Raw genomic sequence first — 23296 nt, 5'->3', positions numbered from 1 at the left:
AAATTTCGGCTTCCTAAATATACAGCTGGAGGCTGGGATACTTACTGGACACACCACTAAGCTATGCAAGTCTGCCTGACCCAATCCCGTGGCTTTGGAATCTCAGGGTTTAAGTTGGGAATGGGGGTTGTGATGACTACATTAATGGTGTCCTGGGATTTCCAGTCACCTCCCAGCCCAGAGAGATGATTTTCCCAACCCCATACAAAAGGAAACCAGCTCAACAACTCTCCATGGGCTGCCAGAGAAGACATACACAGGGAAGAGGCAAACCCAGGAGTCCTGGATCCCAGCCCAGAGACCGAGTGAGAAATACCTTGGAGGTGAGAAAAAGCCACAGAAACACCCATATAGCTCTTGCAGAATTCAGACAGTAGGCTCAGTGGGAAGTTCCAAAAGATGGACTGAGAAGTAAGCACCTCCCAAGGCATCAAGAAAAGACAAAGGACATCAGAGATTGGCAGCTGGGAGGATCTACGGATCTTAGGAAGACAATTCAAATATTTATTAAGCTCTCACTAGGGTAGAGTAAATTCCAGGCCTGGAGTCAGGAAGATTCCTTTTTCTGAGTTCAAGTCCGGCCTGAGACACTTACTGGCTGTGTAATCCTGGACAAGTCACTTAACCCTATTTGCCTGTTTTGTCGTCTGTAAAATGAGCTGGAGAAGGAAATGGCCAACCACGCCAGTATCTTTGCCAAGAAAACCCTAAATGGGGTCATGAACAACATCAACAACAAAAGCATTTACTATGTGCCAGGCTCTGTACCAGATATTGAGGATACAAAAAAACAAACAACTCGACAGTTCTTTCCCTCCAATAGCCTACATTTTATTGGAATGCAAGAGGAAAGGATGTAATATCTATCCCCCAAAGACGGAAACCCCAACTGTAGGAACTCACTGGATCTGTCCTTGTCATCACTCTGTAGCAGATGTGAAAAACATTTGAAAGACGCAAACATCAAGTATCTGGCAAGATGTCATCAACACCCACAGTAAATTCTGCCCATCTTCGCCAAACCCCCCCACCAACTTGCAGGTCCTCTGGGCTAGTAGTTATTTCTGGCCTCCCTGGTCCCTCTGGCCGCGCCGGAGGATTGAGGTGAGCTGAGCTCTGGGTACCATTCTCTGACCGTCCCTATAGGCCCAGACTGCTTTCTCAGCCACCACACATCTCAGCTGTCCAATCTGATTAGTCCTCCTGCTCACTGAGCCGGACAAGGAAGCCATGGGGCAGGGGAGAACCAAGGCCAAGGACAGCGTTTGAAGGATGGAGGAAAGGAGGAGGAGTTGAGGTTGGCTAAGGAGGCATGGCTCTGTAATGCTGAAGTTAGGAACTAAGCATGGGGATGAGTTTCAGACCACTAGGGGGGAATATGAGCCCTTGGGTCAGAGACCATGGGAGAGAAATCTCAAAAGCAGCAAAAACCCTCCCCCTACAACAAAACCTGATCATTTATTGATTCTCCCTCCCCACATCCCAAACTATCTGAATGACCTGAAGTCAGAGTACTTTTTTGGAGATTGTGGGAAAGGTAAGATAGAAGAGCTAGTGATCAGTTATTGCCAGTATACCATAACACCCCTCTCCCTAAGTCCCTATCTTTTTAGGGAGAAAAAAGACCTTAAAGTCAGCCCTTCTCCTCCTCCTGTCCCCCAGGCCAAAGGTCAGTGGCACTGTGGGTGACCAGAGTGCACCCCACCAGCTTCATGTGGCCCCAGAAAAAACAAGAGCCATACTAGTGGCTCCAACGTTGCCTTGGCCATTCCCAATTTCTCTTTCTGCCTCTTTTCCCCTCCCCAACCTACCTCCCCCTTCTAAAGGGGAGTAAGATACACATGGATTCAGAATAACTGAGATTGTCACACACATTGACACAAAGTCACGCTCTAGAGCTGTTAAGAATAGGACCAGTTCATCTGGCTACTCCTCCCCACGGAAGGAAAAAAATAACAAAAGGTAAACATGGGAAAGCAGAAAGGCCTCAGGGCCACCCAGCCCCAGGGTAATACCAGAAGCCCAGGGCTCTGGAAGGAGAGGAGCCCAGGGAGTTGGCAGGGCTGGGCGACTTCCTGGTGGCCTCCTCCATCTGGCCCACAACAACTCCCCCCCCCCCCCCACCTCCTCAGCCATCTGGGCTCAGCCTGCCTCCTTCCTTTCCTGGGCCAGACTCTGGGATCCCTCTTCTGCTCATTCAGCCACCTCTAGGACAGCACGAGATCCTACAAGCAGACATCCCAGGCAAGGCTGATCGAGGAAGGGACAAGGTCGTGTCTGCAGTTCGTGTTGTTTTTGTTTGTCTGTCTGTTTGTTGTTGGGGGAGGGAGGGGGAAACAGGGGAACAGGTGCCGAAGGAACATAAAGCTTAGGGACCTTGCAGGAGGTTTGGGAGAGAGAGGGCCAATACAGGGCAGGGCCTCGCTCTTAGGCCCACCCAGCAACCCTTAAAGCTGCCTATGAAATTCCCTGGCAACCCACTCCCCCTCAGCCTTTACCTCTGACCAACACAGTGAGAACGTAGGCAGGGCCTGGGAAAGAAGTATTTAACTCCTTTGCACCTTTAATGTCCAAAAAGCCCCCCACTCCCATTAAACTTTACCTTCTTGTCCTTGCTGGCATGAAGGGGCCAAGAGACAAGGATAGCCAGCTTACTCTTTCTAGGATGCTCTCCATTCCTCTGCCCCTGTCTCCCCTCTCCTCTCCAGTTAACTATATTTTCTGCACACCCCCTTCCCCCCAACTTGCTGACTCTTTTTTTGGGGGGGAGGAACAGACATTATTCTAGTGCTGGGTTTGGTTGTGGGGCCTGAGCAGACCTCTCTTCTCCACTTTCTGCTTTTACCCAAGACAAGGGACAAGGATGAGGGGCAAAAAGAAAAAAAATGCCAGGGAGAAAATATGGAAGGTTAGGGAGCTTAGAATTGGGAACTTTCTGGGGGAACCCCGGCTGTTCTTATTCCAATAGCCCTAGACTATGGTGGCTAGGGTTGGGGGAAGGGATGGGGATAACCTGAGGTGGTAAAAAAGCTGAGACTCAGGCAAGTGGCCAGCCCTGGGGAATATGGGTGGGGGCAGGGATGCACAAGCCTACCTGCTCAGGTGTGTGCTGGCAAAGGGGCGATGGGGCTCCCAGGAGATACGGGGAAACCCTCAGCTCGATTCAGGATTCCCCCCTGCTTCTGGATTAGGCTGCTGCAAGAGGCGCCGATTCCCGTTGGGTCCTAAAGTCCATGCTCCGACTCACGTTCTCCCCGCCCTCCTTTGCTAGCAGTGGCTGGATCAGTGGGTGCAAAAATTGGAGCCTGATATTTTATTTGGGGGTGGGGGGAGGAAAGGAAGTCGAGTCACAGATGGGGCTGAAAACTAAGGGGCACCTCCACACACACTGTCATAGAAATGAATTAACTTCCACCCTCCAACCCCTTCGGAGCTGTGCAGACAAGATCTTTCCTCCCTTGGAAATAAAAAAGAACTTTGATGGCAACAAACATAAATTGTAGCCTAACCTCATCATACAGATAAGAGGTCTAAAAGGGGTGGCTTTTCCAAAATTGTGGAGATCCTGGAATCAAGATTTGAACTCAGGTTTTGTGACTCCAAAATCCAATGCTTTCTCAACCCAGAGAGAAGGGGGTGGAATTTAGGGGGCAACTTTGTCCTCTCTCCTACTACAGCATCCTGGTGGAACTATGCCGCTCCCTCCCATCCCTTCTCAATTACTTCTGCTTAGAAATCTTTGAGACCACTGAGGGAAACAGGAACCTGATTTCTAACATAGGAGAAAGACAGGGTGACTTGAGAGCTCTTGCTAGACGTTAGGGAACTACGATGAAGAGCAAAGAAAGTATGGGTTAAGTAGAATGTTAGTTGGAGAAATACTGGAGCCTAAAGACAAAAATTTTATCCCTTCTAGGGAGATCAGGCCGACCAATCTCACCTCACTGACATAGCTCTATTGGCAGTCTATACTGACAATGAGCAATATCTTTAGGATTTTTTTGGGGGGAAGAGGAGGATGTTACATGACACTCATAGACACCCTGTTAGAGAGGAGGGGTGGGGAACAGATCACCCGGCAAATTAGATCAACACCAAGGTTACTGACCTAATTTACAGTGGCCAATCATTAGAAAGTTCAGGCTGGGACAGGGGAGAGGGGCCAGGTAGGTAAGAGGGGCAGAGTAGGCTAAGATTGAGCCCCAGCTGGCTGCTTGGGAGCATTTTGTAAGTAGAGTTCTCCTCGGCTTAGAAAAACTGCTGGCGGGTGAACAGGGAAAGTGTCATGGGGTGGAGGGCCAGGGGAGCCCAGGGACAGATTTCAGCGAGGGAGAGGGCGGGACCTTTCCTGGAGAGGAGAGGAACTTCAGTGAAGCCTGTAGGGCTTGGACACCTCCCACCACTGACAGGAGCCAACTGAAGAAAGAAGTAAAAGGCAGGGTGGGGATGAAGACCCTGGGGTGGAACCAGCAGGGTGATCTGGGGCCAAACCTTTCACCCTGATGTACCTCAGGCCTCCTCAAGCAGTAAAACAAAGCTTCTAGTCCTTCCCAGGAAGTTAATAAGTATTTACAAAAGGGCTTGGAGATCTTCAGATCTCAAAATGGGCCACCACTGTTGTGAGTCCAGTAAAGGAGGCTGTGAATGTGTGTAGAAATAGGGGTGGGGGAATGGACTAGCGCCCTGCAAAATAAGGCCAAAGCCAAGCTTGGGGAAAAGTACAACCCTCAGCCACAGGATATCCTTGTGCCCAGAGAGGGAGGTCACCCCCCACTCCCCAGTCACCACCAGAGGCTGGCCCCAGCTGGTTATAGGCAGAGCCCAGACCCGCAGCTGCTCTTAGTTAACTCCAGCTTTTTTTCCACCCCCCATGGGCAGCCCACAGCTTCTGGCGTCCTGGGCCGGGAGGGGGCTGCCCAGACCGGACCTTGCAGCGAATCTAGAATGGGGGTGCGGTACCAAAGGCTAAATGGCTGAGCACAAGTCCCTGTTTTTCAGAAGGAATAGGAAGATGGGAAAGAAGGGACTATGGGGGTGAAAGGGTGGAGGTGGGGGAATTTAGGGCAAACAGCAGGCAGTGAAGTCAGCTGGATGTAAGCCCAGAAACCCCCACCCCCTGGGGCCAAGTCTTACTCTTTACTCTCAGCTCTACTCTTGGCCAGGCACCAAACTGCAGGGAAGGCCCCGGCTGCCCCCTTCCGCCTCCCTGCCTCCCCACCCCCCCTTATTAAATACACATTTTATCTCTCAGCATCTTCATTATCTTAACTGAAGGAGACAAGCAGTGTATGGCGGCAGTAGAGAGCGTCAGGGGAGGGGGGGGGGCACAGTGGCGCACCCTTGTTAGAAAGTGCTGATCTAGCTCTTTCAGGCTGTGTGGGAAACAGAGGCGAGATCAAAGGGATTGAGGCTGATTCAGAACTCAATTAGTGCTTTTTAAAAAGGGAGCTCTCTCTTTCTCTCCCCCTGCTAGCAGTCAAACTGCCTTCACCCAGGCCCCCTGCATCCAATTAGCTTCTACAGCCAGTGCCCTGGGGCTAGGGCTAAAAAACAGTGGGGAGACAGCCACAGGAATAGACTCCCACCATCACTCTTTTAGTATCACTGTTTGAAAATTCACAGAAACTGAGGGTATCTCGGCTAGGATATATTTTGGAAGGCAAAATAAGGTGAGTGATATGACAAGATAACTTGACACCATCCCCCCAAAAGATGGAAAACTTAAGTTAAGCTTAAGATTCTGATATTTGGCAACTGCCACCCTCTGGGTGTATCAGTCACAAGACTTCAGCCTCTACCCAACCCAGGAGGCCCTTTAACAGCAAAGGCTTCGGAAGAGAGCAACATGGAGGTCGCTTGAAGCGAAACACTAAATCAGAGAGGATAGGAACTCATCTGTGAGGTCCATAAACGCCCCACAATCCATGCCAAGATCCATTTTGAAAGACTGTGTACCCTCCTTGTGCAAGGGCCAGGGAAGTCAGTTCACAGCTACAGTGTAAAGGTACCAGTAACATTCACATTTCTCATCTGCAAGCCAGGTCTCTCCTAAAAATGGAGAGGGCTACCTTTGCTTGACTCAGGGACGTCTCTCATCTGTAATCAAATTATGCTAGAACAGATAGAACAGAATGCTATCAGGAAGAAATAAAAAAAACTTTTCCTTGTTTCTCACTAGTGTTTTAAAAGGACATTCACAGAAGAGAATCAGTGGACAAGAGAACAAGACTGATAACTTCTGATTTTCAGCTTCCCCAGAACTTAATGGTTCTCTTGCCAGGTATCAGATCATGTGCAAATCCTTTTTGAGTAAGCCAGAAATCCTTAGGCTGAAACTGGTTCACATTAACACTACTGTACCTATGTTCTTCCACCAGCAAAATCCAAAGGATCCAATACTCTTAACAAAAACTGGAAGGGAAGAAGACAGGAAAAATTCACCTGGTGCAAATTAAACAGGTATAAACTTACTCTACACACACACACACACACACACACACACACACACACATTTTTGCTATCACCTTATTTAGGAACAAATCATTCTGGCAAATACTAGCCACCACTAAGAAATCCCACCACTTTCAACAGCTCCCATGACTATAGTTAGAAAAGCCAACAAGGAAAGGACTTTCTTCCTCTACTCAATTTGCTCACCGCCTGTCTAAGTTACACTTAAGATTTCTCTGATAAATACACATCAGCTTCTGTTCCCATAAGAGCAGCTGAAGCCAAGCTGGGACTCTAACTCTGCTTTACGCATCATTGACAGAACCAACCCTGTTCCAATTGCTGGATTCTTAAGAGCAGCAATGACCTAGAAATTGATTGGGGGGTGGTAGGAGTAAGATTAAAGGAAAGGAAAATAACAACCAATACATATAAGATAGACCTATTTCCTAATGTGAGGGGAAATGGGGGGAAAAAGGGAGAAGAGGTAAGATTAAGAAATTTAGTCCCTTTTAATCTGCAAATGTGATCTTAGCTGGAAATCACAGAGGACACATGGAAGTCCCACTGTGAGTCAAGCTATGTTCCTGACTTGAGCCCCACAGTTAAGACGAAGGCGCCAAGCCTCAAACACAACGTGGTAGGGAGGCTGCTCCTTTTTGGGCAGAATCCTTCTGTGGACACAGAACAGACAGCAGCTGCCCACAGTGTGGAAACAAACTGTAAAGCAGTCATGTCTCTTAAGGCTGTAGCAACCAATAAAATGTAATTTAAATCAAGGCTCGCATCTGTTCCCAATCCCATTCAGTTTCTGCTTTCCATCAGTCCTCTCGGACAATCTTTGCAATTATTCCTGTTAACCCTTAGAACCCTGGGTAGGATCCAACCTTAAAGGCAGGAAACTAAGTATTCACCCCTGCCATTTACCTTCAAACAGGAGATTTCAACACAGGTGTGTGGGGGAAGGAAATGGTATTTAAACCCCTATCTACAGAGTAACAGTAACACTGTGGATGTAGTCTTCATTTCACAACACACATCATGAATACAGTGTTCATTTCACAGAGGGCTCGCTCTCTGTGTTCTTCTTCCATCCCATACCACCTGCTGTAACACGGATCACATTGCAGGTTTAGATCAGGCAGGATGAATGAAACAGAGGCCAACAGATCATTTGTAACTATATCAAGTTCCCAGCCTAGATTCTCTGTGTCAAGAAGAAAGTAGGAGACACAGCAGGAGTACCCAGGTATTGCCCAAGTAGGAATAAAACAGTCCTGTCTTGAATCAATTTATACTTGCTTCCCTCCCCCATACACACACACACACACACACACACACACACACACACACACACACACACACACATTTTCTATTTAAAACATTTGTTTGAAATACAGAACATTTTAAAATCTCAGCTGAACAAAACAAACTTTGACAACACATTTACTCTCAAAAAGCCCACCTTTAGACCCCAACAATGTTATTATGGCGCCCTCTGGTGTACAGATGATACTTTGGCTCAGAAGTTTTAGTAGTTGACTGAAAACCAACCCCAACAGAAGAAACAAACATTAAGTAGCCATAGGAATGAGAGGGAAAAAAGGTGGCTTAAAGTGAAATATAAATTCACATTAGGCTGGAATAAAGCAAGTAGCTTTTGGTGCCTGAGAGAGGGATTGAATAGTAGGATATTCAGCTATCAATCCAAGAAACTTTAACATTAGACACACAACTGCTTAAAAACAAACAAACAAAAAAACACCACACAACTAAGATTATACAACTCAATAAATATGTCCCTATAATACAGAGTTTAAACATTCATTCTCTCAACCTTGGAACAGTTCAACAATATGAATGGGTCTTAAATGGCACAAAGAATGTGAACAAAGCAGCACTTGAAAAAGAATGAGAGGCAGTTTTGACCAATGCTTCCTCTAATTCAACATGAACATGTAGGTTTTCTGGATGGACTTCTATTGTTCTGGTCATACCAGTCGCCACAGTTCTCATACAGACCCTCAGGTGTTTGATGAATCTTTACTTTGTAAAATAAGTGGGATAAAGATACACAGGAGCTCAGATAGCACCTCTTAGTCACATGAATGTTTTCTTTTTAACCTCGATGAATCAAAATAAAAGGACTTAAAGATGTTTGTTCTACAGTCGTGACTGCACAACTCTTATGAATATAAATTAATTTAGTTCAAGTAAAAACAGGTCACTTTTCTGGGGCCAAAGGATAGAGTGCATCACCACAGTTGTAAGGTCCTTGTGAGTTGAGACACCCAAGGTAAAAGATCAGAAGTTTTTAAGGCAATCCGTTAGCTAATATGGTCCCAATTAAAACTCTGTCCTTCAGTGCATGCTCCATCTCCTTTTCTTCAATCTTCAGAAACACCTGGGGGGATAAATAGGATTCTTTGTTGCAAAAGATGAGGGAATAGCATATATCATTATTCAAAGTAAAATTTCTGCCATATTAAGCTTCTCTCAAAAGAGGAAGGCAAACCATTAGCCCTGCTTTTCTTGATTTCCCATAGTGGCTTCTGCTAGATATCTTCCCCTCTCTCAATTCCCAATCAACACAGATGAAATCTAGCGTCCAAACACACCCATATACAACTGTGGACATCTTTTAAATTTTAAGTTAAACAAAACATAGGTAGTCACAAAAACTTCTTAGAAAGACCATCAACAACAAAGACATAGCTCTCCAGGGACAAATGGTACCTTTGTAAGCCGGGTTTCCTTGCTTTTCTTCAATCCTAAAATGCCCCTGGTCTCCAAAAGTCCTGAAAGTGACAAACACTCTGACTGGTCCACTGCTGCCACCTGCTGTTTTCGACAGACTTTGCTATAGGCTTCGTATAACTGGAAGGAAACAAGGAAAAAAATTCTTAAGATGTCTCAATAACTTAAGAGTTTTGTTAAGGTGTCTGCTTACAGTCATGTAGAGAAAGCACTGCATACAATAGGATAAAAAAAAGTCCTCCAGTGGTATTTAGGTACTAGATAAAAGGATCAGAATTAGAGAAAAGACCATTGAACAACTCCCTTAAAATCTCCAGGGGAAATAAGGTCAGCAAGCTTCCAGGACACAGTTATCTACATAAAAATCAACAAATCACTTATCCAAATACTTTTGCAAGCAATAACCCACTTTAGATTTACATCTACTAGGGACAACACATCACATTTAAAATAGTAGTTCTGTCTTACTATTTCCCCAAAAGATGAGAAAGTTACCCCCAATTCTACTGCATCCTTTCTAACTTACCTTCCCCAAAGTGACTTCTTTGGCTTTCAGCTGTCTGGTCAAGAGCAACAGAGAACAAACCAGAATCTTCTGTTGAAGAGGAAAGGAATCCTGAGCTCCTTCTTGACTCAAGGCCATTCTGTTGCCATAAGTATCTGAGATGACCTGGGATATATGAATAAGACCAACTCGCTTGGGAACTGGAGACTGGGATGATGACTTTGAAGATTTACCTGTAAATTAAATAAGTCAGTTAAAAATTCAACAAATATTTAAGAGCCTATTATGTGCCATACATATACATACAAAGATCACACATACACAACCTGCTCTCAAAGAGCTTACAATGGAAGTAAGAAAATTATTATAATGTATACAGTTAAGTAAATTCAAAGGAATCTCTAAAGAGAGGGGGACCAGGAAAGAGAATGCATTCTAGACATAGGGGACCAGCAATGCAAAAGCATGGAGATAAAGAGATAGTGTATTGACTTCGTGAGAAATTAGCAGGGAAGTTTAGCTGGAATGTAAAGAGAATGATATGAAAGGTAGATTAGGAGTTAGATTGTGGAGAGCATTAAATGCCAGACAGGAATGTGTTGTATCCTAAAAATAATAGAACACTATTAAAGTTTTTTGGAGCAGGAAAATAACATAGTGAAGAATATTAATTTAACAGCTATGTGGAACAGTAAGAGAAAGGAAAAGACTTTAAGACAGGATATCAGTTAAATAGAAGCTACTGCAATAGTCCACGTAAGAGGTGATAAAAGCCTGAACTGCCCTGTTACTGCCTAGTAACCTTGTGAGTAGAGATTTCAAGCAAATATGGGAAGAGAAAAGGGGAGTCAAAGATGACTAAGAATCTAGATAATTGGAAGGATGCTGGTACCCTTCATAGGAAAAGTAAAGTTCAAAAGAGGAATGGGCTTTGGGGAAAATGTAATAATGTCTAGTTTGGACTAAATTTGAAATGCTAATGGCAGATGTAGAGGGAGAGATCCAATTGGCAATAGGGAACTTGAGTTCAGGATAATGATTAGGGAAACAGATTTGCAAATCAGCTGCATAGAGATGAACCGATGAAAAGAGATGAAAAAAAGGAAGGATAACATGGATGATGATCCAGAATGGAAACTGGAAGAGTGGTTAGATAGGGAGGATGAAAACTAAGAATGAAGATGTTATACAAAAATGTTCTGAAGTATGGAATAAGGTACCTAAGACTGATGGTCTCTATTCTCTTAGTGAAGCAGGAGGCAAGATCCTTAAATGAAAAGAAGGGGAGCAGTAATATAGAAGTATTTTGAGGCATACCTCAAGACTGATGGTCTTTATTTTTCAGTGAAGTAGGAGGCAAGATTCTTAAATAAGAGAGATGGGAGAGATGGTACAGGAGACCTAAGGAAAGAGATTTGGAAAAGCCACCATGAAAAAGATTAGGAATCTTAAAAGAATGAAAAAAAGTGGGTAGGGAAGGGACTTAATAGTATATCACATATAAGATTTTAAAAAGTTACTGTGGAATTTATGGAGGAAAATCAATCAGGGAATCATTTATCAAGAGAAATCCAAAATTACCGAACAAATTTATAGAGGACTGTTATCATTTTTGTAGTACTCTCCGAAGAAATATGTTAATGCAAATAAAGACAGATGGGTGACCCCAGGTTTGGAGTGTTACTGGAGACAGGGCAAGGGATTCAAAGGCAGAAGACATGAAACAGTTCACCAGAATCAAGAACATGAAAAGAGGAAAATGAGAACACAGCAGACATAGCTGACAGATAACAGGAAAGATAGAGGGAATAAAAATGACAGTGCTAAGAGATGGATAGAAGATTAAAAGAGGGATTTCATACCTGGATCATGTAAATAGCTGTTACAATGGCTGAAGTAGAGCAAAGATAGAGGTCATAAAAACTGAAGAGGTAGACTGGGAGACCAGTGTACTTGAGAGGATACTGATGTGTATATACTGAAGTCTACTAATATGAAGGCAGAAGTTGGACTATGAAAACACTTTGAATGGAGAACAACTTGAAGGTCGGTTCTACAACTAGATGTGGATGATATGATACAGACGGATAGAGTACACCTCAAAGAAACTGCTAAATAACAGTGCTGGAGAGGGATTTTTTGTTTGGTTTTTTTTTTTTGGTAAAGATTTAACAAATGGTAGTAGGTCACAACTCCTGTGATTTCAAATAGATGTAGCCAGTGACAGGGCACAGTTTCACTATCCAACTTAAAATCATGAGATTAGAGACAAAATATTTTGAGCGATAAGAGACTGGAAAATACCCTTAATAAAAGCCACCCTTCGGGGCACAACAGGGTGAAACTCAATCCTATAGAAATCATTTAGTGCCAGAGGAACAAAGACAACTGAAGAGGAAAAAGGATTGGTCAGAGAACTGGCTAATAAAGGAAAGAAGCAATCCCTGAGGCAAAGGTAGCCAATCTATTTAAGAGTAAGGAATGAAAATAATGTGAATTTTTGCTCAGATAAGTATTGGAAATAACTAAATAGGTGAATGTGAATGACAAAGCTAATCAAGCCTACATCCTTCCCACTTCCCATCTTGATTTACTTGCCCAAGCTACCCATCATAAAGAAATAATTATGAAAACATCATTGTCTATCTTGGTAGATGTAAAATCATCTTAAAATTGGAGTTTGTATAGAGAAATTATCAAGAAACTGCTTTAGAACCACGGCAGTTGGAGGGATCTAGCCCTCCTGTATTTAGCCATGAAATAGAGGAGAGGTCTGTTCCATAATAGGCTTAATCTGAAATCATTCAACTAAGAGGATTCTTCACTTTTCCCCTCAAGTTACTTATTTAATTAATTATTACAACTGAGATGGTTAAGAGCGAACTCAGAGCAGGTGAAAGAAATAAACAAAGATCACATTCTAAATATAACTATTGGAAATACAATTTCACAGTTCCTAAAGGCCAAGAAAAAGGATCCAGGAGACCAAGCCTACCCCTACCAAATGATTTACTGTGAGACCTTTGGAACTACCTCTACTTAAAGATTCATCTACAAAATGAAAATTTTCTTTTCTTTTCTTTTTTTGAGGCTGGGATTAAGTGACTTGCCCAGGGTCACACAGCTAGGAAGTGTTAAGTGTCTGAGACCAGATTTGAACTTGGGTCCTCCTGAATTCAAGGCTGGTGCTCTATCCACTGCACCACCTAGCTGCCCCAAAATGAAAATTTCCTATAAGCAAGAAGAAAAAGGAAGTAGAAAGGGAATATAAATTAATGTTTGTAACATACATATGAACAAATATGCAATAAAACAAAGGGAAGACAATAAATAATTATACGGGAACAAATTAATAGTTTGGGTCAGGGGATCAACAATCACTTTTGTTCTGAGCACTAATAGGATCTTAGAAGCTACTGTCAAACTCAAAAAAGAGACAATCTTTAGAAAAAAGTAGAAAACTTGAAAGAAAAAAAAAAACACATAAAATGATAACTGTATATACAATGGGATGTTGTAGAATATCAAGCCCCTCAGGTGACACTTTGTGGCATTAGTGTTACTCTATGTTGCCTACAGTTATCCTAGGAACTAAAAGTTTAACAAACATTTCAGACTATTATCTATTTTCCTTTATTCCCAAGCAAACTCATTGTTCTAAGAGGAATGAGTACAAAAGAAAAACAGAAGAGAAAGAAACAAGTAATTCAAATTGTTCTGACACAGATTAACAACTTCAGAAACAAGGAACTGTGGTAATAAACAGCTACTCCTTATTTCACCTCTGCCTCAGAAAGAAGGGAATGAAAAGTCAGGCATTTATTCAGTATTATGATTTTGGTAATGATTTGCTCCAGCTCTCATTTTGCTGGGTTAATATATTCATTGCACTCTCACTCTATTAAATTTGTTTAGCTTGAATTATCCTAAACTGAATTTACTTCCTTTTCTGACTTCCTACCTCCCTCCATAGTTCCTAGCCTTTGCTCTTATACCTACATTGAGATACAAAATGTGCTCAATTCAAGCCCAAAGAAAAGCAGAGCTGACCACATTGTCTGCCGTTTTCATTTCCAGAGTTTTGGAAGGCTATCCTAAGCATTTATGTAATACTCTAGGGGACTTACTTCCAGTAATGCATGAAATATAGTACTGGCAGGCAAGACAGCAATTAGGGTAGGCAAAATTGACCAAAACACATGTGCGCGCGCACACACACACGTATATTTCACTTTGCACATCATATCCTCCCTCCCACCTCCTTCCTCAGAAAAGTCAAGCTTTTAGTTAAGAAGGAAGACAGCAGGGAAGATAAGCCACTTACATTCAGACAGTGGTTTGAGGACAGTCTGGTTTCTGACATCTGATTCTACAATTTCAACAGCTCTCCTGTAGGATAGATATTTCTAAAATTAATTTTTGCTGAGCCAAAGCAAACACCACTAAATATTTGAAAGTAAACCCTTTAACAGAAAACAATGGGTTTTATATAATTTTTTGAAAGACAAAAATTGGGTTATGCCTCAGCTAACAGAGTGTTCCCTGACCTGAAATAATGAAAGTACCAGGGAATGAGATACTTCAACACCATGCAGTTCCCTTAAATGGTTGCCAAGTAGGTCATCATACACAAGAAGAATGAGCCAATACTAGTCTTTCAAAAGCAAGTCAAAATGGGAAAAAAAGCAGTACTCTTTTACTGCCCAAACCCTGCCACCTTTGCACAGGAAGTTTGCTGACTAGAGGAGATTCTAAAATTCAGGACTATGCAATTTAGTACTATGAAGGACTTACAATTCAATGCTCTCTCCAAAGTACTTTGACCACAGGAAACCATAAGCCAGACCTATACCTCTTGCATGGCAATGGAGGGAGGAGCCTGGATCAGTGGGCCAGCTCAGCAAGTATCATTTTAATGGACCCAGTGTCCCTACTGGGAAGGAAGTAATTTCATCAGCCAGCACAGAGGATTTCCCTGGCAGGAGGGAATGGGGGTTGGGAAAAGAGAAAGAGTGGTCTAGGGCACAAGTGTGAGAGAACACAAACTGGAGGAAAGGGGTACTCACAAAACTGAGTGAAGAAAAAAAGTCTAAAGGCAAAGATGTTCAGGTCCATAAATAAACCTGCTTGAGACCAGCTAATGGAAAAGTAAACTGGAGTCTTTTTTAATACAAATGTAATTAACCAATCTATAATCACCACAGGGAGTGCCAGCAACATCTCATTTGTTTCTCCCTCTGTAGGTAATGGACTGATAATGTTTCAGACATTAACACGGTCGAAATGCAGAGCTCCCCACTGAGAAACAAGTCCTCCTTTCCGAGCATAAAAAGCAGCAGAATGGAGCCTCTTAAGTCACATTCACTTGAGTTACAAGAGACAATTAACAGCATTTTTTTCTTTTTTTAATAAAAGCAGCCAACAGTGCTATAAATTACCTGCAAACATCTAGTGCTTTGCGAGCATCTCCTGACACAGCAGAGATTTTTCTAGCACAGAACTGAATTGCAGCATTGTCCAGGACCTGATCACTAGATACCTTTAAATAAGACAAAGCACAAATTAGGGCCACCTCTAAATTCTAGCCCTAGTTACACAAATATCTTCATATTGAAATTTCAAGCTCCCAGTGTATTCTATGAAATATTTTTTCTGATCAAAACCAATAAGGTTTCCAGAGAGCTAATTTTCACAAATTTAACTGTTTTTCAGAAAGACAGTTTCATGGGATAAGAACAACAAAACAAAACATCCTTCTAAATGAAAGTTTTCAAGGTATGAGTATGAAGAAAATATCTGACTAAATCTAGTTTCCCCTCTGACTCAATGATTCTCTTCTCACTATAACCCAAAGCATCATTTTAGAAAGAATAAGAACAAGTTTTTTATTAGATGCCCCTTATTTTTTTGTTATATCAAAATATCCTGAATTCTGTCAAAGAAAATAATCTGCAGACTGCTGCTCACCTGCTTAAGTCGGTCCTCTAAGATGGTAACTATCTGTTCTTTTGTGTAAGGTGGGAAGTTCACCAGCTGTGGCCTGCACTTTGCTTTAGCTTGAAGTCTAGGCAGGATTCTATCAGTAAGATCCAAAGAATTAGCAATACCTGCAGAAATTGTTAAAAGTACCAGTTAGTCAAGCTGTCACTTCCAGATCCCAGAAAAGCCTCAAGTTTTCATATTCAGTGCCATCTACTCTCCCAGCCAAGTATCTCAAGTGACAATTTCCTACTTGGTCTCTTCTACTCATTGGGCAAGTCTGGGATTTCATCATCCTAAAGGAAATTATTTGTAGGATAAAAGAAAATACTGACACGCAATTATTTGCACTACTAGAAAAGATTATGTAATCCCCCAAATAATTTATGTTGTCTCTGGAAATACACATCATTTTTATGCAGATTTAGGTCCTGATTATAGCTAACTTAAGGTAACATTAGTATTAACTTGCCTTCTCAGAACACTCTCTTGGCAAGGCAGAAACAGGAAACCTAGAAAAAAAACTACAAAATAGAGGGCTCTATCTCTTGGAATATTCATATTCTTATTAGGGTTCAAATCAGATGCCACCTAAAATATAAAGCCTGTCTAGAATCCCTCAGTTGTCTTTCTCTTTTAACTTGTATTTGTTTTTCTGGGTACATAAGACATATCTTTTCTGCCTAGAAGGTAAGCTATTTGAGTGGAGGAACTTCCTTGCTCTTTGTCTTTATCCTACAGTGTCTAGCAGTGTTAGTTTTTGCTTGATTATATCTAAGAAATTGATAAAAGTGTTGTATTTGAGTTCATTCAATAAAAATGAGGAATTTGGTGATATATTTTACAATTCTGCCTGTTTTCATTTAAAGCTTTTGCAGTACACATAAAATGACAATGTATGGTTTGTTCTAGCAGAATATATATATGTATATGTGTGTATATAGTATATGTTATGTCTTAGATATGCTTATTAGTTATAAGAAATATGTAATATATTCCATTGTCAAATATTGTCAAACTAGCATCCCATGCTAATTTGTTCATTGAGTTAAAAAAAAAAAAATGGAAAAAGAAAAACTAAATTGGTGTTGTTTCTAAAATAATAATGGTAGAGAGCTCACAAATTCTTAAACTGAAAGTTAATAAACAATGACAACTAACCAATCAACACCAGTCGGGAATTCTTCAGCCAAGGCCATTCAAACAGTGTGTACAACACATCCTGTCCTTTGCTGTCCAACTGATCCATCTCATCCAACACCAATAAGCTACATAGACAAAAAGAAATCAGTACCTATGTTAATCTTTTAACAGAAACTTTGAATTGAGTCAAATCTCAAGCTTTCTGCATCCATTTAAGGCTTAAGCTGTTTGGAGGAGCTCACAATGCCCTTTAATCCAGCCACTCTTAAAATTTATTTTCCTCCCAAGAATCAGCAAAATCTAGATGCTCTAAAAGTAAATTTAATGATTTTTTTTGGGGGGGAGGTAGGCAATCAGTTTAATTGACCTGTCCAGAGACACACACAATTATTAAATCTCTGAAGCTGGATTTGAACTCAGATTCTTCTGATTCTGGTGCCAGTACTCTCCACTGCACCACTTAGCTCCCCCAATTTTAATGATTCTTGAAATTATTTTTCAACTTACACAAGTTGCATTTTATTTTATTTTCCTCCTTCCCTCTTAAGCTCCTATCCCCAAATTATTTCTTATTCAATACATGAATGAATTACTTTATGAGTAAAAGGGATTTATAATTATAAAACTGTCATTACTATTCACTCAGACTTGGATGCCATTCAATGTTGAGCAATACTAACCAGAATAATATCCTTCATGGAAATCTAGAATATTTCCAGATTTAAACAGAGAAACCAAAAGCCAGGTGATACTTACATCATGGAAGTATTCTCTGAAGTCATATGCTTTTCCAATTTCCTCATCAAGTCCTTCCCAGATGACTTGGATACTTTTTCCTGACAGATCTCCTGAGCAATAGCTGGGAATACAGCCTGGGAGGTCCTCAAGGACATGCAATTTAGCATTACAGTTTTAACGTCTTTCAGCTCTTCCTAAAAAACCACAAACACAGGAGAATCTTTTTTCCTTTTTTTTTTTAAGACCAACTATAGAATCAATGGGAAAAAAAAGTCCAAGGGCCGGTCCAATAGCATTCAAAATTTGATGATTTCTATTCATTTCTGCTCTTGTAATCTTCCACATTCAAATGAGATGATTACAAGGTATCGATAACTATGGCATGAAGATCATATCTTAAAACCCACTAAATACCTTGACATCCTGCAGAATCCGGTTTAAGCATGCTGTTTTGCCAGTTCCAGGAGCACCAGAAACATAAAGGCTCCCAGCTTTTTTCCCATTGATGTGTTCCTTGAGGAAATGCCTGATGACACTCATCTCTTTCTCCCTGGCAGGCAGCCTATCTGGGACAGCTGTATTCAGGACCAGCTTTGCTTGTTGGTAACAAGTGCCTATTCCAGACATAAAGGGACAATTAGACACAACAGAAGGTGAGTGAGAAGACCCACTGGGTTTTATTCAGAGTAAGTCATCAGCCTTGTTTATGAGGCTGCACTAACAGCTGTCATAGACACTAACCTTCTTGCTTGAATAGCCCAACACACACAGATTCTTTCTCTACTGGGCAACTGTGTTTAGAATTCCTTGATGTCCCTTGACCTTTTTGAACTGGGGAGAGTTCCTTGGCTACTGGATCTCTTTTGCTAGGAGAACTACTTTTCAGCTGATTGTCAAATACTAGTCCACGCTTCTTAGAGGCAAGTGGAAGAACAGGACCATTCTCTTTTTTACTCTGTTTTGAAGGTGAACAGGTGAGCACATGGGGAGTGTTGCATAAGTTGTCATCTCCTGAAACATATATAGTAAGATCAAAATTTATTACAAAATCCAACAATTACTAAGCCCTTCTTATATGTAAGATATTATAAATATAAAGAATAAAAAGAGGAAAAGGATCTATAGGTATAAATGGATAGGGAAGTGATCGACTCAGAATATAGATTGAAAGTTTTTTTTAATATGTCAGTAAGTTAATTTTTTTGTTTGATAATACATGTTTAAAATTAGATTTTGCCCTTCCTGTTTTCTAAATGGGGGAGGGAGGCATATTGCATTTGAAAATAAAATGTAATTTCAAAGAATAACAAGTCAGAGAAAAGTCTAAATATCACTAAGGAATAAAAGTAAATACAACAGAGAAGTAAAAAGAAAGTAATTTGATGAGAGAGAACTAATAATTAGGGGAATTAGACTTTGCATAAAAATTGGTGCCTCAAGCCTGATTATATAAGAAAGTTAAAGATTCTATATATAGGTGGAAATAAGGAATTTACAGGAGATGGCTTTGCAAAAGCATGGAGATAAGAGCTAGAATGCTAAGTCTGGAAAACAATTAGTTAGTTTAATTGGAATGTATAATGAAAAGTATTACATGATAATTCCAAGAAGGTAGGATGGAGCCAGATTGTGTTGGATCTCAAATGCTAGGCAGAGAAATTTGTATTTTATTTTACTAGCAATAGGGAATTACTTGCAGTGAATGGTAAATAGATCCCCACAGCAATTTATGAAATGTTCTGCCATCTGGCTCAACCCAGGAAGAGATGAATTTTCCACTTCATTGTCAGGACTTGCTAAAAAGCAGACTCAAAATCCATGGGAAAAAATGAGAAATCACTGCTTGGGAAACAGATTGCCTACCCTCACCCTAAAGCTAAAAATGTTTTAAGCAAGGCAACTACCTGTCACAACTTGCCCCACCAGGTGGCGCCAGTTCAACATCTTGTTTGAACAACCTATTGTAACTATCAGAAAGGTTATACAAAGTATAAGAGTTGGCGAGGAGGGCTATTCTAAAAGTGTGTTCATTAGAAAGAATCTCCTTGTTCTTTTCTGTAATAATAATCACAAGATTATTTAACACTAAAATTAATCTCAAGAACTAGTGAGATTCTGGAGAACTAGAAGTCAGGGTTCAAGCATTACATGTGGTTTAAAATTTTATACAATAACAATATTGTAAAAACAACAACAAAAAACAACTCTGAAAGACTTAAGGAAAAACTGATCATCCAGAGGACTCTGATGAAATATGCAACTCACTTCAGGACAAAGATGACGGGCTCATCGGTGCAGATACATTTTGGGACATGATCAATGTTTCATTCTATCCATGTATTTACAAGGACTTTGTTTTTCTTCCTTTTTAAATTGGATAGGGAAAGTTGGACAGGGAGAATGTAAACTATAGTTAATTGGGGAAAAAATTGTATAAAAAAAATCTAGTTCAGAATATGACCTCTAGAATCCCTTCGGGCAGTTTTGCAGCCACTTAAGGAAAACTTCAGCTGAATTTTGGAAACTGCTGCAAGGTCCTGGAAGTGAAAAAGAAGGGAAAGTCACCCAGTTAGAAAGCTGCGCGTCCCAGAGGTGCATCCACAGTAGTTACCTAGCCGCTTCCTGGGACTGAGAGGCAGGGTTTTAACCTGGGCGGGGGCCGGCCCACTCGGCGCCGGCGGATCCGCCCGGACTTTTCCTCTGCTGGACACCTTGCACATTTTCTTCTTGGGAAAGTCAATGGTGGCTTGCGATTGGGATCTGGTGCTGGGCATGGCGGCAACGCACTCAAGGCTAGAAAGTAAAGAGATTGGATGTTTAGTGAGTGCCCGGACTCAGGGACAAATGGGGAGAGAAAGAGTCTGCTCTCAAGGAGCTTCTGTTCTACCAGGGCGGTTGGTTCTCAAAATTCTCAGGGGCCCCCAGGCAAAACTCGGAGGCGAAGGCTCTCAATTCCGAGTAGGGGGCTATCCAGACATGCCGCATAAATAGCGTTGTTGGGAGAGGGCCTTGGTGACTTCTCTGCGTATAAAGCCCTCAGACCCACGAGTGTGGGAGCTGCGGTACTGGGAGATGCACCATTTAAACTGTTAAACACAACACGGCCTGAGAATGAGCCACAGCACTTTGGAGGTTGGCGAAGGCCTTTCCGTACAGTAGTTGTCAGCTGGAGGGGTTTTTCTCACACACCCACACACACACACCCCCACTCCCAACGCGGTTAAAGTCTAATTCACCCCCGTTTCCAGGTGTGCCCGGCTTTTGCCCGCGCCCCCAGAACCACCCTCCCCACCACCTCCCAAGCCTGGACAGGAACCCGAGCTGTGGTCGCCCGCTCCGGTGCCTCTCCTTGCCGGCCTCCTCACCTCTCCTCACATAAGAATCAGCTCACTCCCGCCACCCAGCTCGCCAGCTCCTTCCGCCGCTCGCGCCAATTCCTCTCAGCTGAGACCTTACCGTTTCCCGCCAGACTCGGACTTCACCGCTGATTGGCTGGTATCCTGAGGGGGGCGGGGAAAGGCTTCCTAGCAGAGGCTCTTTTCCCCCGCTCCGCCTACCGCCATTGAACCAATAGAAAATTCCCAAGTTTCCGGCGCGCCGCTAGGCCGCATCCTCCGGGTGTGGGCCATATCAACATCCGGCTTCTAAACGGAAAGTCATGGACGTAGAGGGTCGGCAGACTACGGTAGCCGGGAGGGGCCGCAAAGGCCTCTGGGAATCGTAGTCTAACTACGACGAACACACGCCATCTCCCCACCAAGGTCTGCTCACAACTTGGTTTCTATTAACAATTTTCCCCTTAAGGAGATATTACCCCAAATGTGGACATCAGCTACCTTTATGAGGATGTAAGGCATACGAGGAAATGCACACAAGATTTCAGTTTATCTTTTGCACTGCAAAATCTCAATCTTCCTCCAGGAAACGATAGATTCTTAAGCAAAGTCTCCCCTCAGCCTAAAGGCAAGAACGGAGGATTTTCTGAAGTGGCCCCGGAATTCCCCTGAACCGTTAGTTAGGAGAGAAATCAGTTCCTTTTACTTTTAAGGAAAGTTCCGTTTTCCTCACTAACAAAAACTAGGGGGAAAACTTCGTCCATCTATACCAAATGTGAGGGTGGTTTGGCCACTATTTATTAGTCTTTTTTTCCGTATTAAGCTTGCCATAGGTACAAATGAGCATCACAAAGACCCACAGGCCAGCTCTGGAGCACCCAAGCAGCATCCCACAGAGCGCACGGCTTCCAGTAAGGCCCATGGGCAGGTTCTGTTTAATCATCAACAGAAGCTAATTTAATCAGCATGACTTTTCAACCTTGAACTCTGAGAAAGTTGAAAATGTCGCTAGAAATCCAGATTGCAGCCTTCGTGTGATTGTGGCTGGTACTGGGAGGACAGTTAGTAAAGCACAAATCTCAGTAAGCTGCCCCTCTAAAGAAGAGTGAAGAACTAAGGGGTTTACTTGCACAGCCCCCAAAGAGGGGTCTACATTTACTTTTGGGAAGTAGATATAACTTATTACACTTTTTCAGGAAGGCAAACCCATGTAGTGAGGATGTGATAATCTAGCTTTCCAAATGAATTGTTCCACTAGCCACCAAATGGAAAAATGATGGGCCAACCATCAGTGTAACTGAAGGTCTCTGTGAATGTCTAAAGCAAGGATGAGCAACCTTTTTTGGAGGGAGGGGGTGCAAGGACTCTGGACATTTATATCATCATTTGAGAGCCATTCACAAAATGATCAAATTTAAAATTAGAGTAGTGGGAGCCTGCGGTACCTAACTCATCATTGCCTGCCCTTACCTTGGCAGGGCCATACCAAATGAGTTCACTGATCTTGAACTGCCCTTGGGTTGGATGTTCTTCACCCGTGGTCTAAAAGATCACCACCAAAATACACAAGATTCTTAAAAACATCTTAGTACTTCCACCTCTAGCCCTCAAACTTAGGGTAGACACAGAGGTGAGACTATCCAAATTGATCCAATGACCTACTAAAGAAAAGACACTCCTACTGAGTGAATGCCCATCCATTGGTGAATGGCTGAAAAAGTTATGGTATATGAATGTAATGGAATACTGATGTGAACTGATGCTGAATGAAGTGAGCAGAGCCAGGAGAACAGAAAGATTATGTGACCAACAATAATAAATTTAGTCCTTAGCAGCAATACAATGATCCAAGACAATAGACTTGGATTTGAAAATGCTATCCATATCCACAGAAAGAACTAGAGACCAATTGCAGATCAAAGCATGTTTTCATTTTTTTGGTGTTTTTTTTCCTGATGTTTTTTCCTTTCTGTTCTGATTTTTCTTTCACAACATAATATGGAAATATGTTTAAAATGCTTGTATATATGTATGCTGTTTTGGGGAGGAGGGAGATTAAAGAGGGAGGAAAAATATAAAACTCAAAATTTTACAAAAATAAATGTTAAAAACTATTTTTACACGTAATTGGAAAAAATAAAATACTATTAATAAAAAAAATAAAAAGGTCCCCTACAACTTTCCTTTGGAGGAGCCAGACATGAAGTAGGTGTTCAGGTTTCCAAATTTTTGCCTAGAAGTTGCTGAAAAAGCAATTCCTTCCTCAAAGTCAGGCTATCAGAGAAAAGGAGTTTGTCCAGGAAAGGTGTTTCACCGTTTATAGAATGCCTGGACTTTAAAAAAAAAAAAAAAAAAAAAAAAAAAAGCTATCTTTGGCTCCTAGCAGCTG

The 23296-nt window shown here is 41.9% G+C and overlaps 2 protein-coding genes and 1 long non-coding RNA gene across 8 annotated transcripts in view; 1 reads left to right on the top strand and 2 right to left on the bottom strand.

Moving 5' to 3' along the window:
* Window positions 1-3230, bottom strand: part of RARA (retinoic acid receptor alpha) — a 56862-nt gene extending 53632 nt beyond the window's left edge. Inside the window, exon 1 of the mRNA XM_074261446.1 lies at window positions 3095-3230. The gene's annotated coding sequence lies outside the window, so the exon portion shown is untranslated. The remainder of the gene's footprint in view (window positions 1-3094) is intronic.
* Window positions 3231-8477: 5247 nt separating this feature from the next.
* On the bottom strand, window positions 8478-21236 carry CDC6 (cell division cycle 6). Of its 6 annotated transcripts, none has more exons than XM_074261440.1 (12): window positions 20938-21236; window positions 20184-20365; window positions 18314-18583; window positions 17987-18186; window positions 17591-17766; window positions 16853-16959; window positions 15680-15819; window positions 15151-15251; window positions 14037-14101; window positions 9734-9945; window positions 9187-9327; window positions 8478-8854 (listed from the first exon to the last, which is right to left on the bottom strand). In XM_074261440.1, exons 2-12 carry the CDS (start codon window positions 20344-20346, stop codon window positions 8765-8767), a joined length of 1665 nt encoding a protein of 554 aa, XP_074117541.1. In that variant the 5' UTR covers window positions 20347-20365; window positions 20938-21236; the 3' UTR covers window positions 8478-8764. The 6 variants fall into 6 exon arrangements, with proteins under 6 accessions (XP_074117541.1, XP_074117542.1, XP_074117543.1 ...); XM_074261441.1 differs by having other exon boundaries at window positions 21029-21231; XM_074261442.1 differs by having other exon boundaries at window positions 20868-20941.
* LOC141539135 (uncharacterized) lies at window positions 21189-23049 on the top strand. Its single transcript, XR_012481208.1, has 2 exons — window positions 21189-21333; window positions 21731-23049. It is a non-coding gene; the product is annotated as an uncharacterized LOC141539135 (long non-coding RNA).
* Window positions 23050-23296: the final 247 nt, after the last annotated feature.

Source organism: Sminthopsis crassicaudata, chromosome 4, assembly GCF_048593235.1.
Source record: "Sminthopsis crassicaudata isolate SCR6 chromosome 4, ASM4859323v1, whole genome shotgun sequence".
Taxonomy (NCBI): domain Eukaryota; kingdom Metazoa; phylum Chordata; class Mammalia; order Dasyuromorphia; family Dasyuridae; genus Sminthopsis; species Sminthopsis crassicaudata.
The sequence above is the reverse complement of the archived record's forward strand: the minus strand, read 5'-3'. Positions and strand labels throughout refer to the sequence as shown.

Bases quoted from the DNA above. Each gene is read 5' to 3' on its own strand.
- CDC6 (XM_074261439.1), bottom strand. From the start codon at position 20,557: ATGCGGCATGTCTGGATAGCCCCCTACTCGGAATTGAGAGCCTTCGCC. The intron at 15,252-15,679 runs GTGAGCAGCAGT...TCTTATTTAAAG, and splicing joins TAGAGGACCGACTTAAGCAG to GTATCTAGTGATCAGGTCCT. The intron at 9,328-9,733 runs GTAAGTTAGAAA...GTTTCCTTCCAG, and splicing joins AAGAAGTCACTTTGGGGAAG to TTATACGAAGCCTATAGCAA.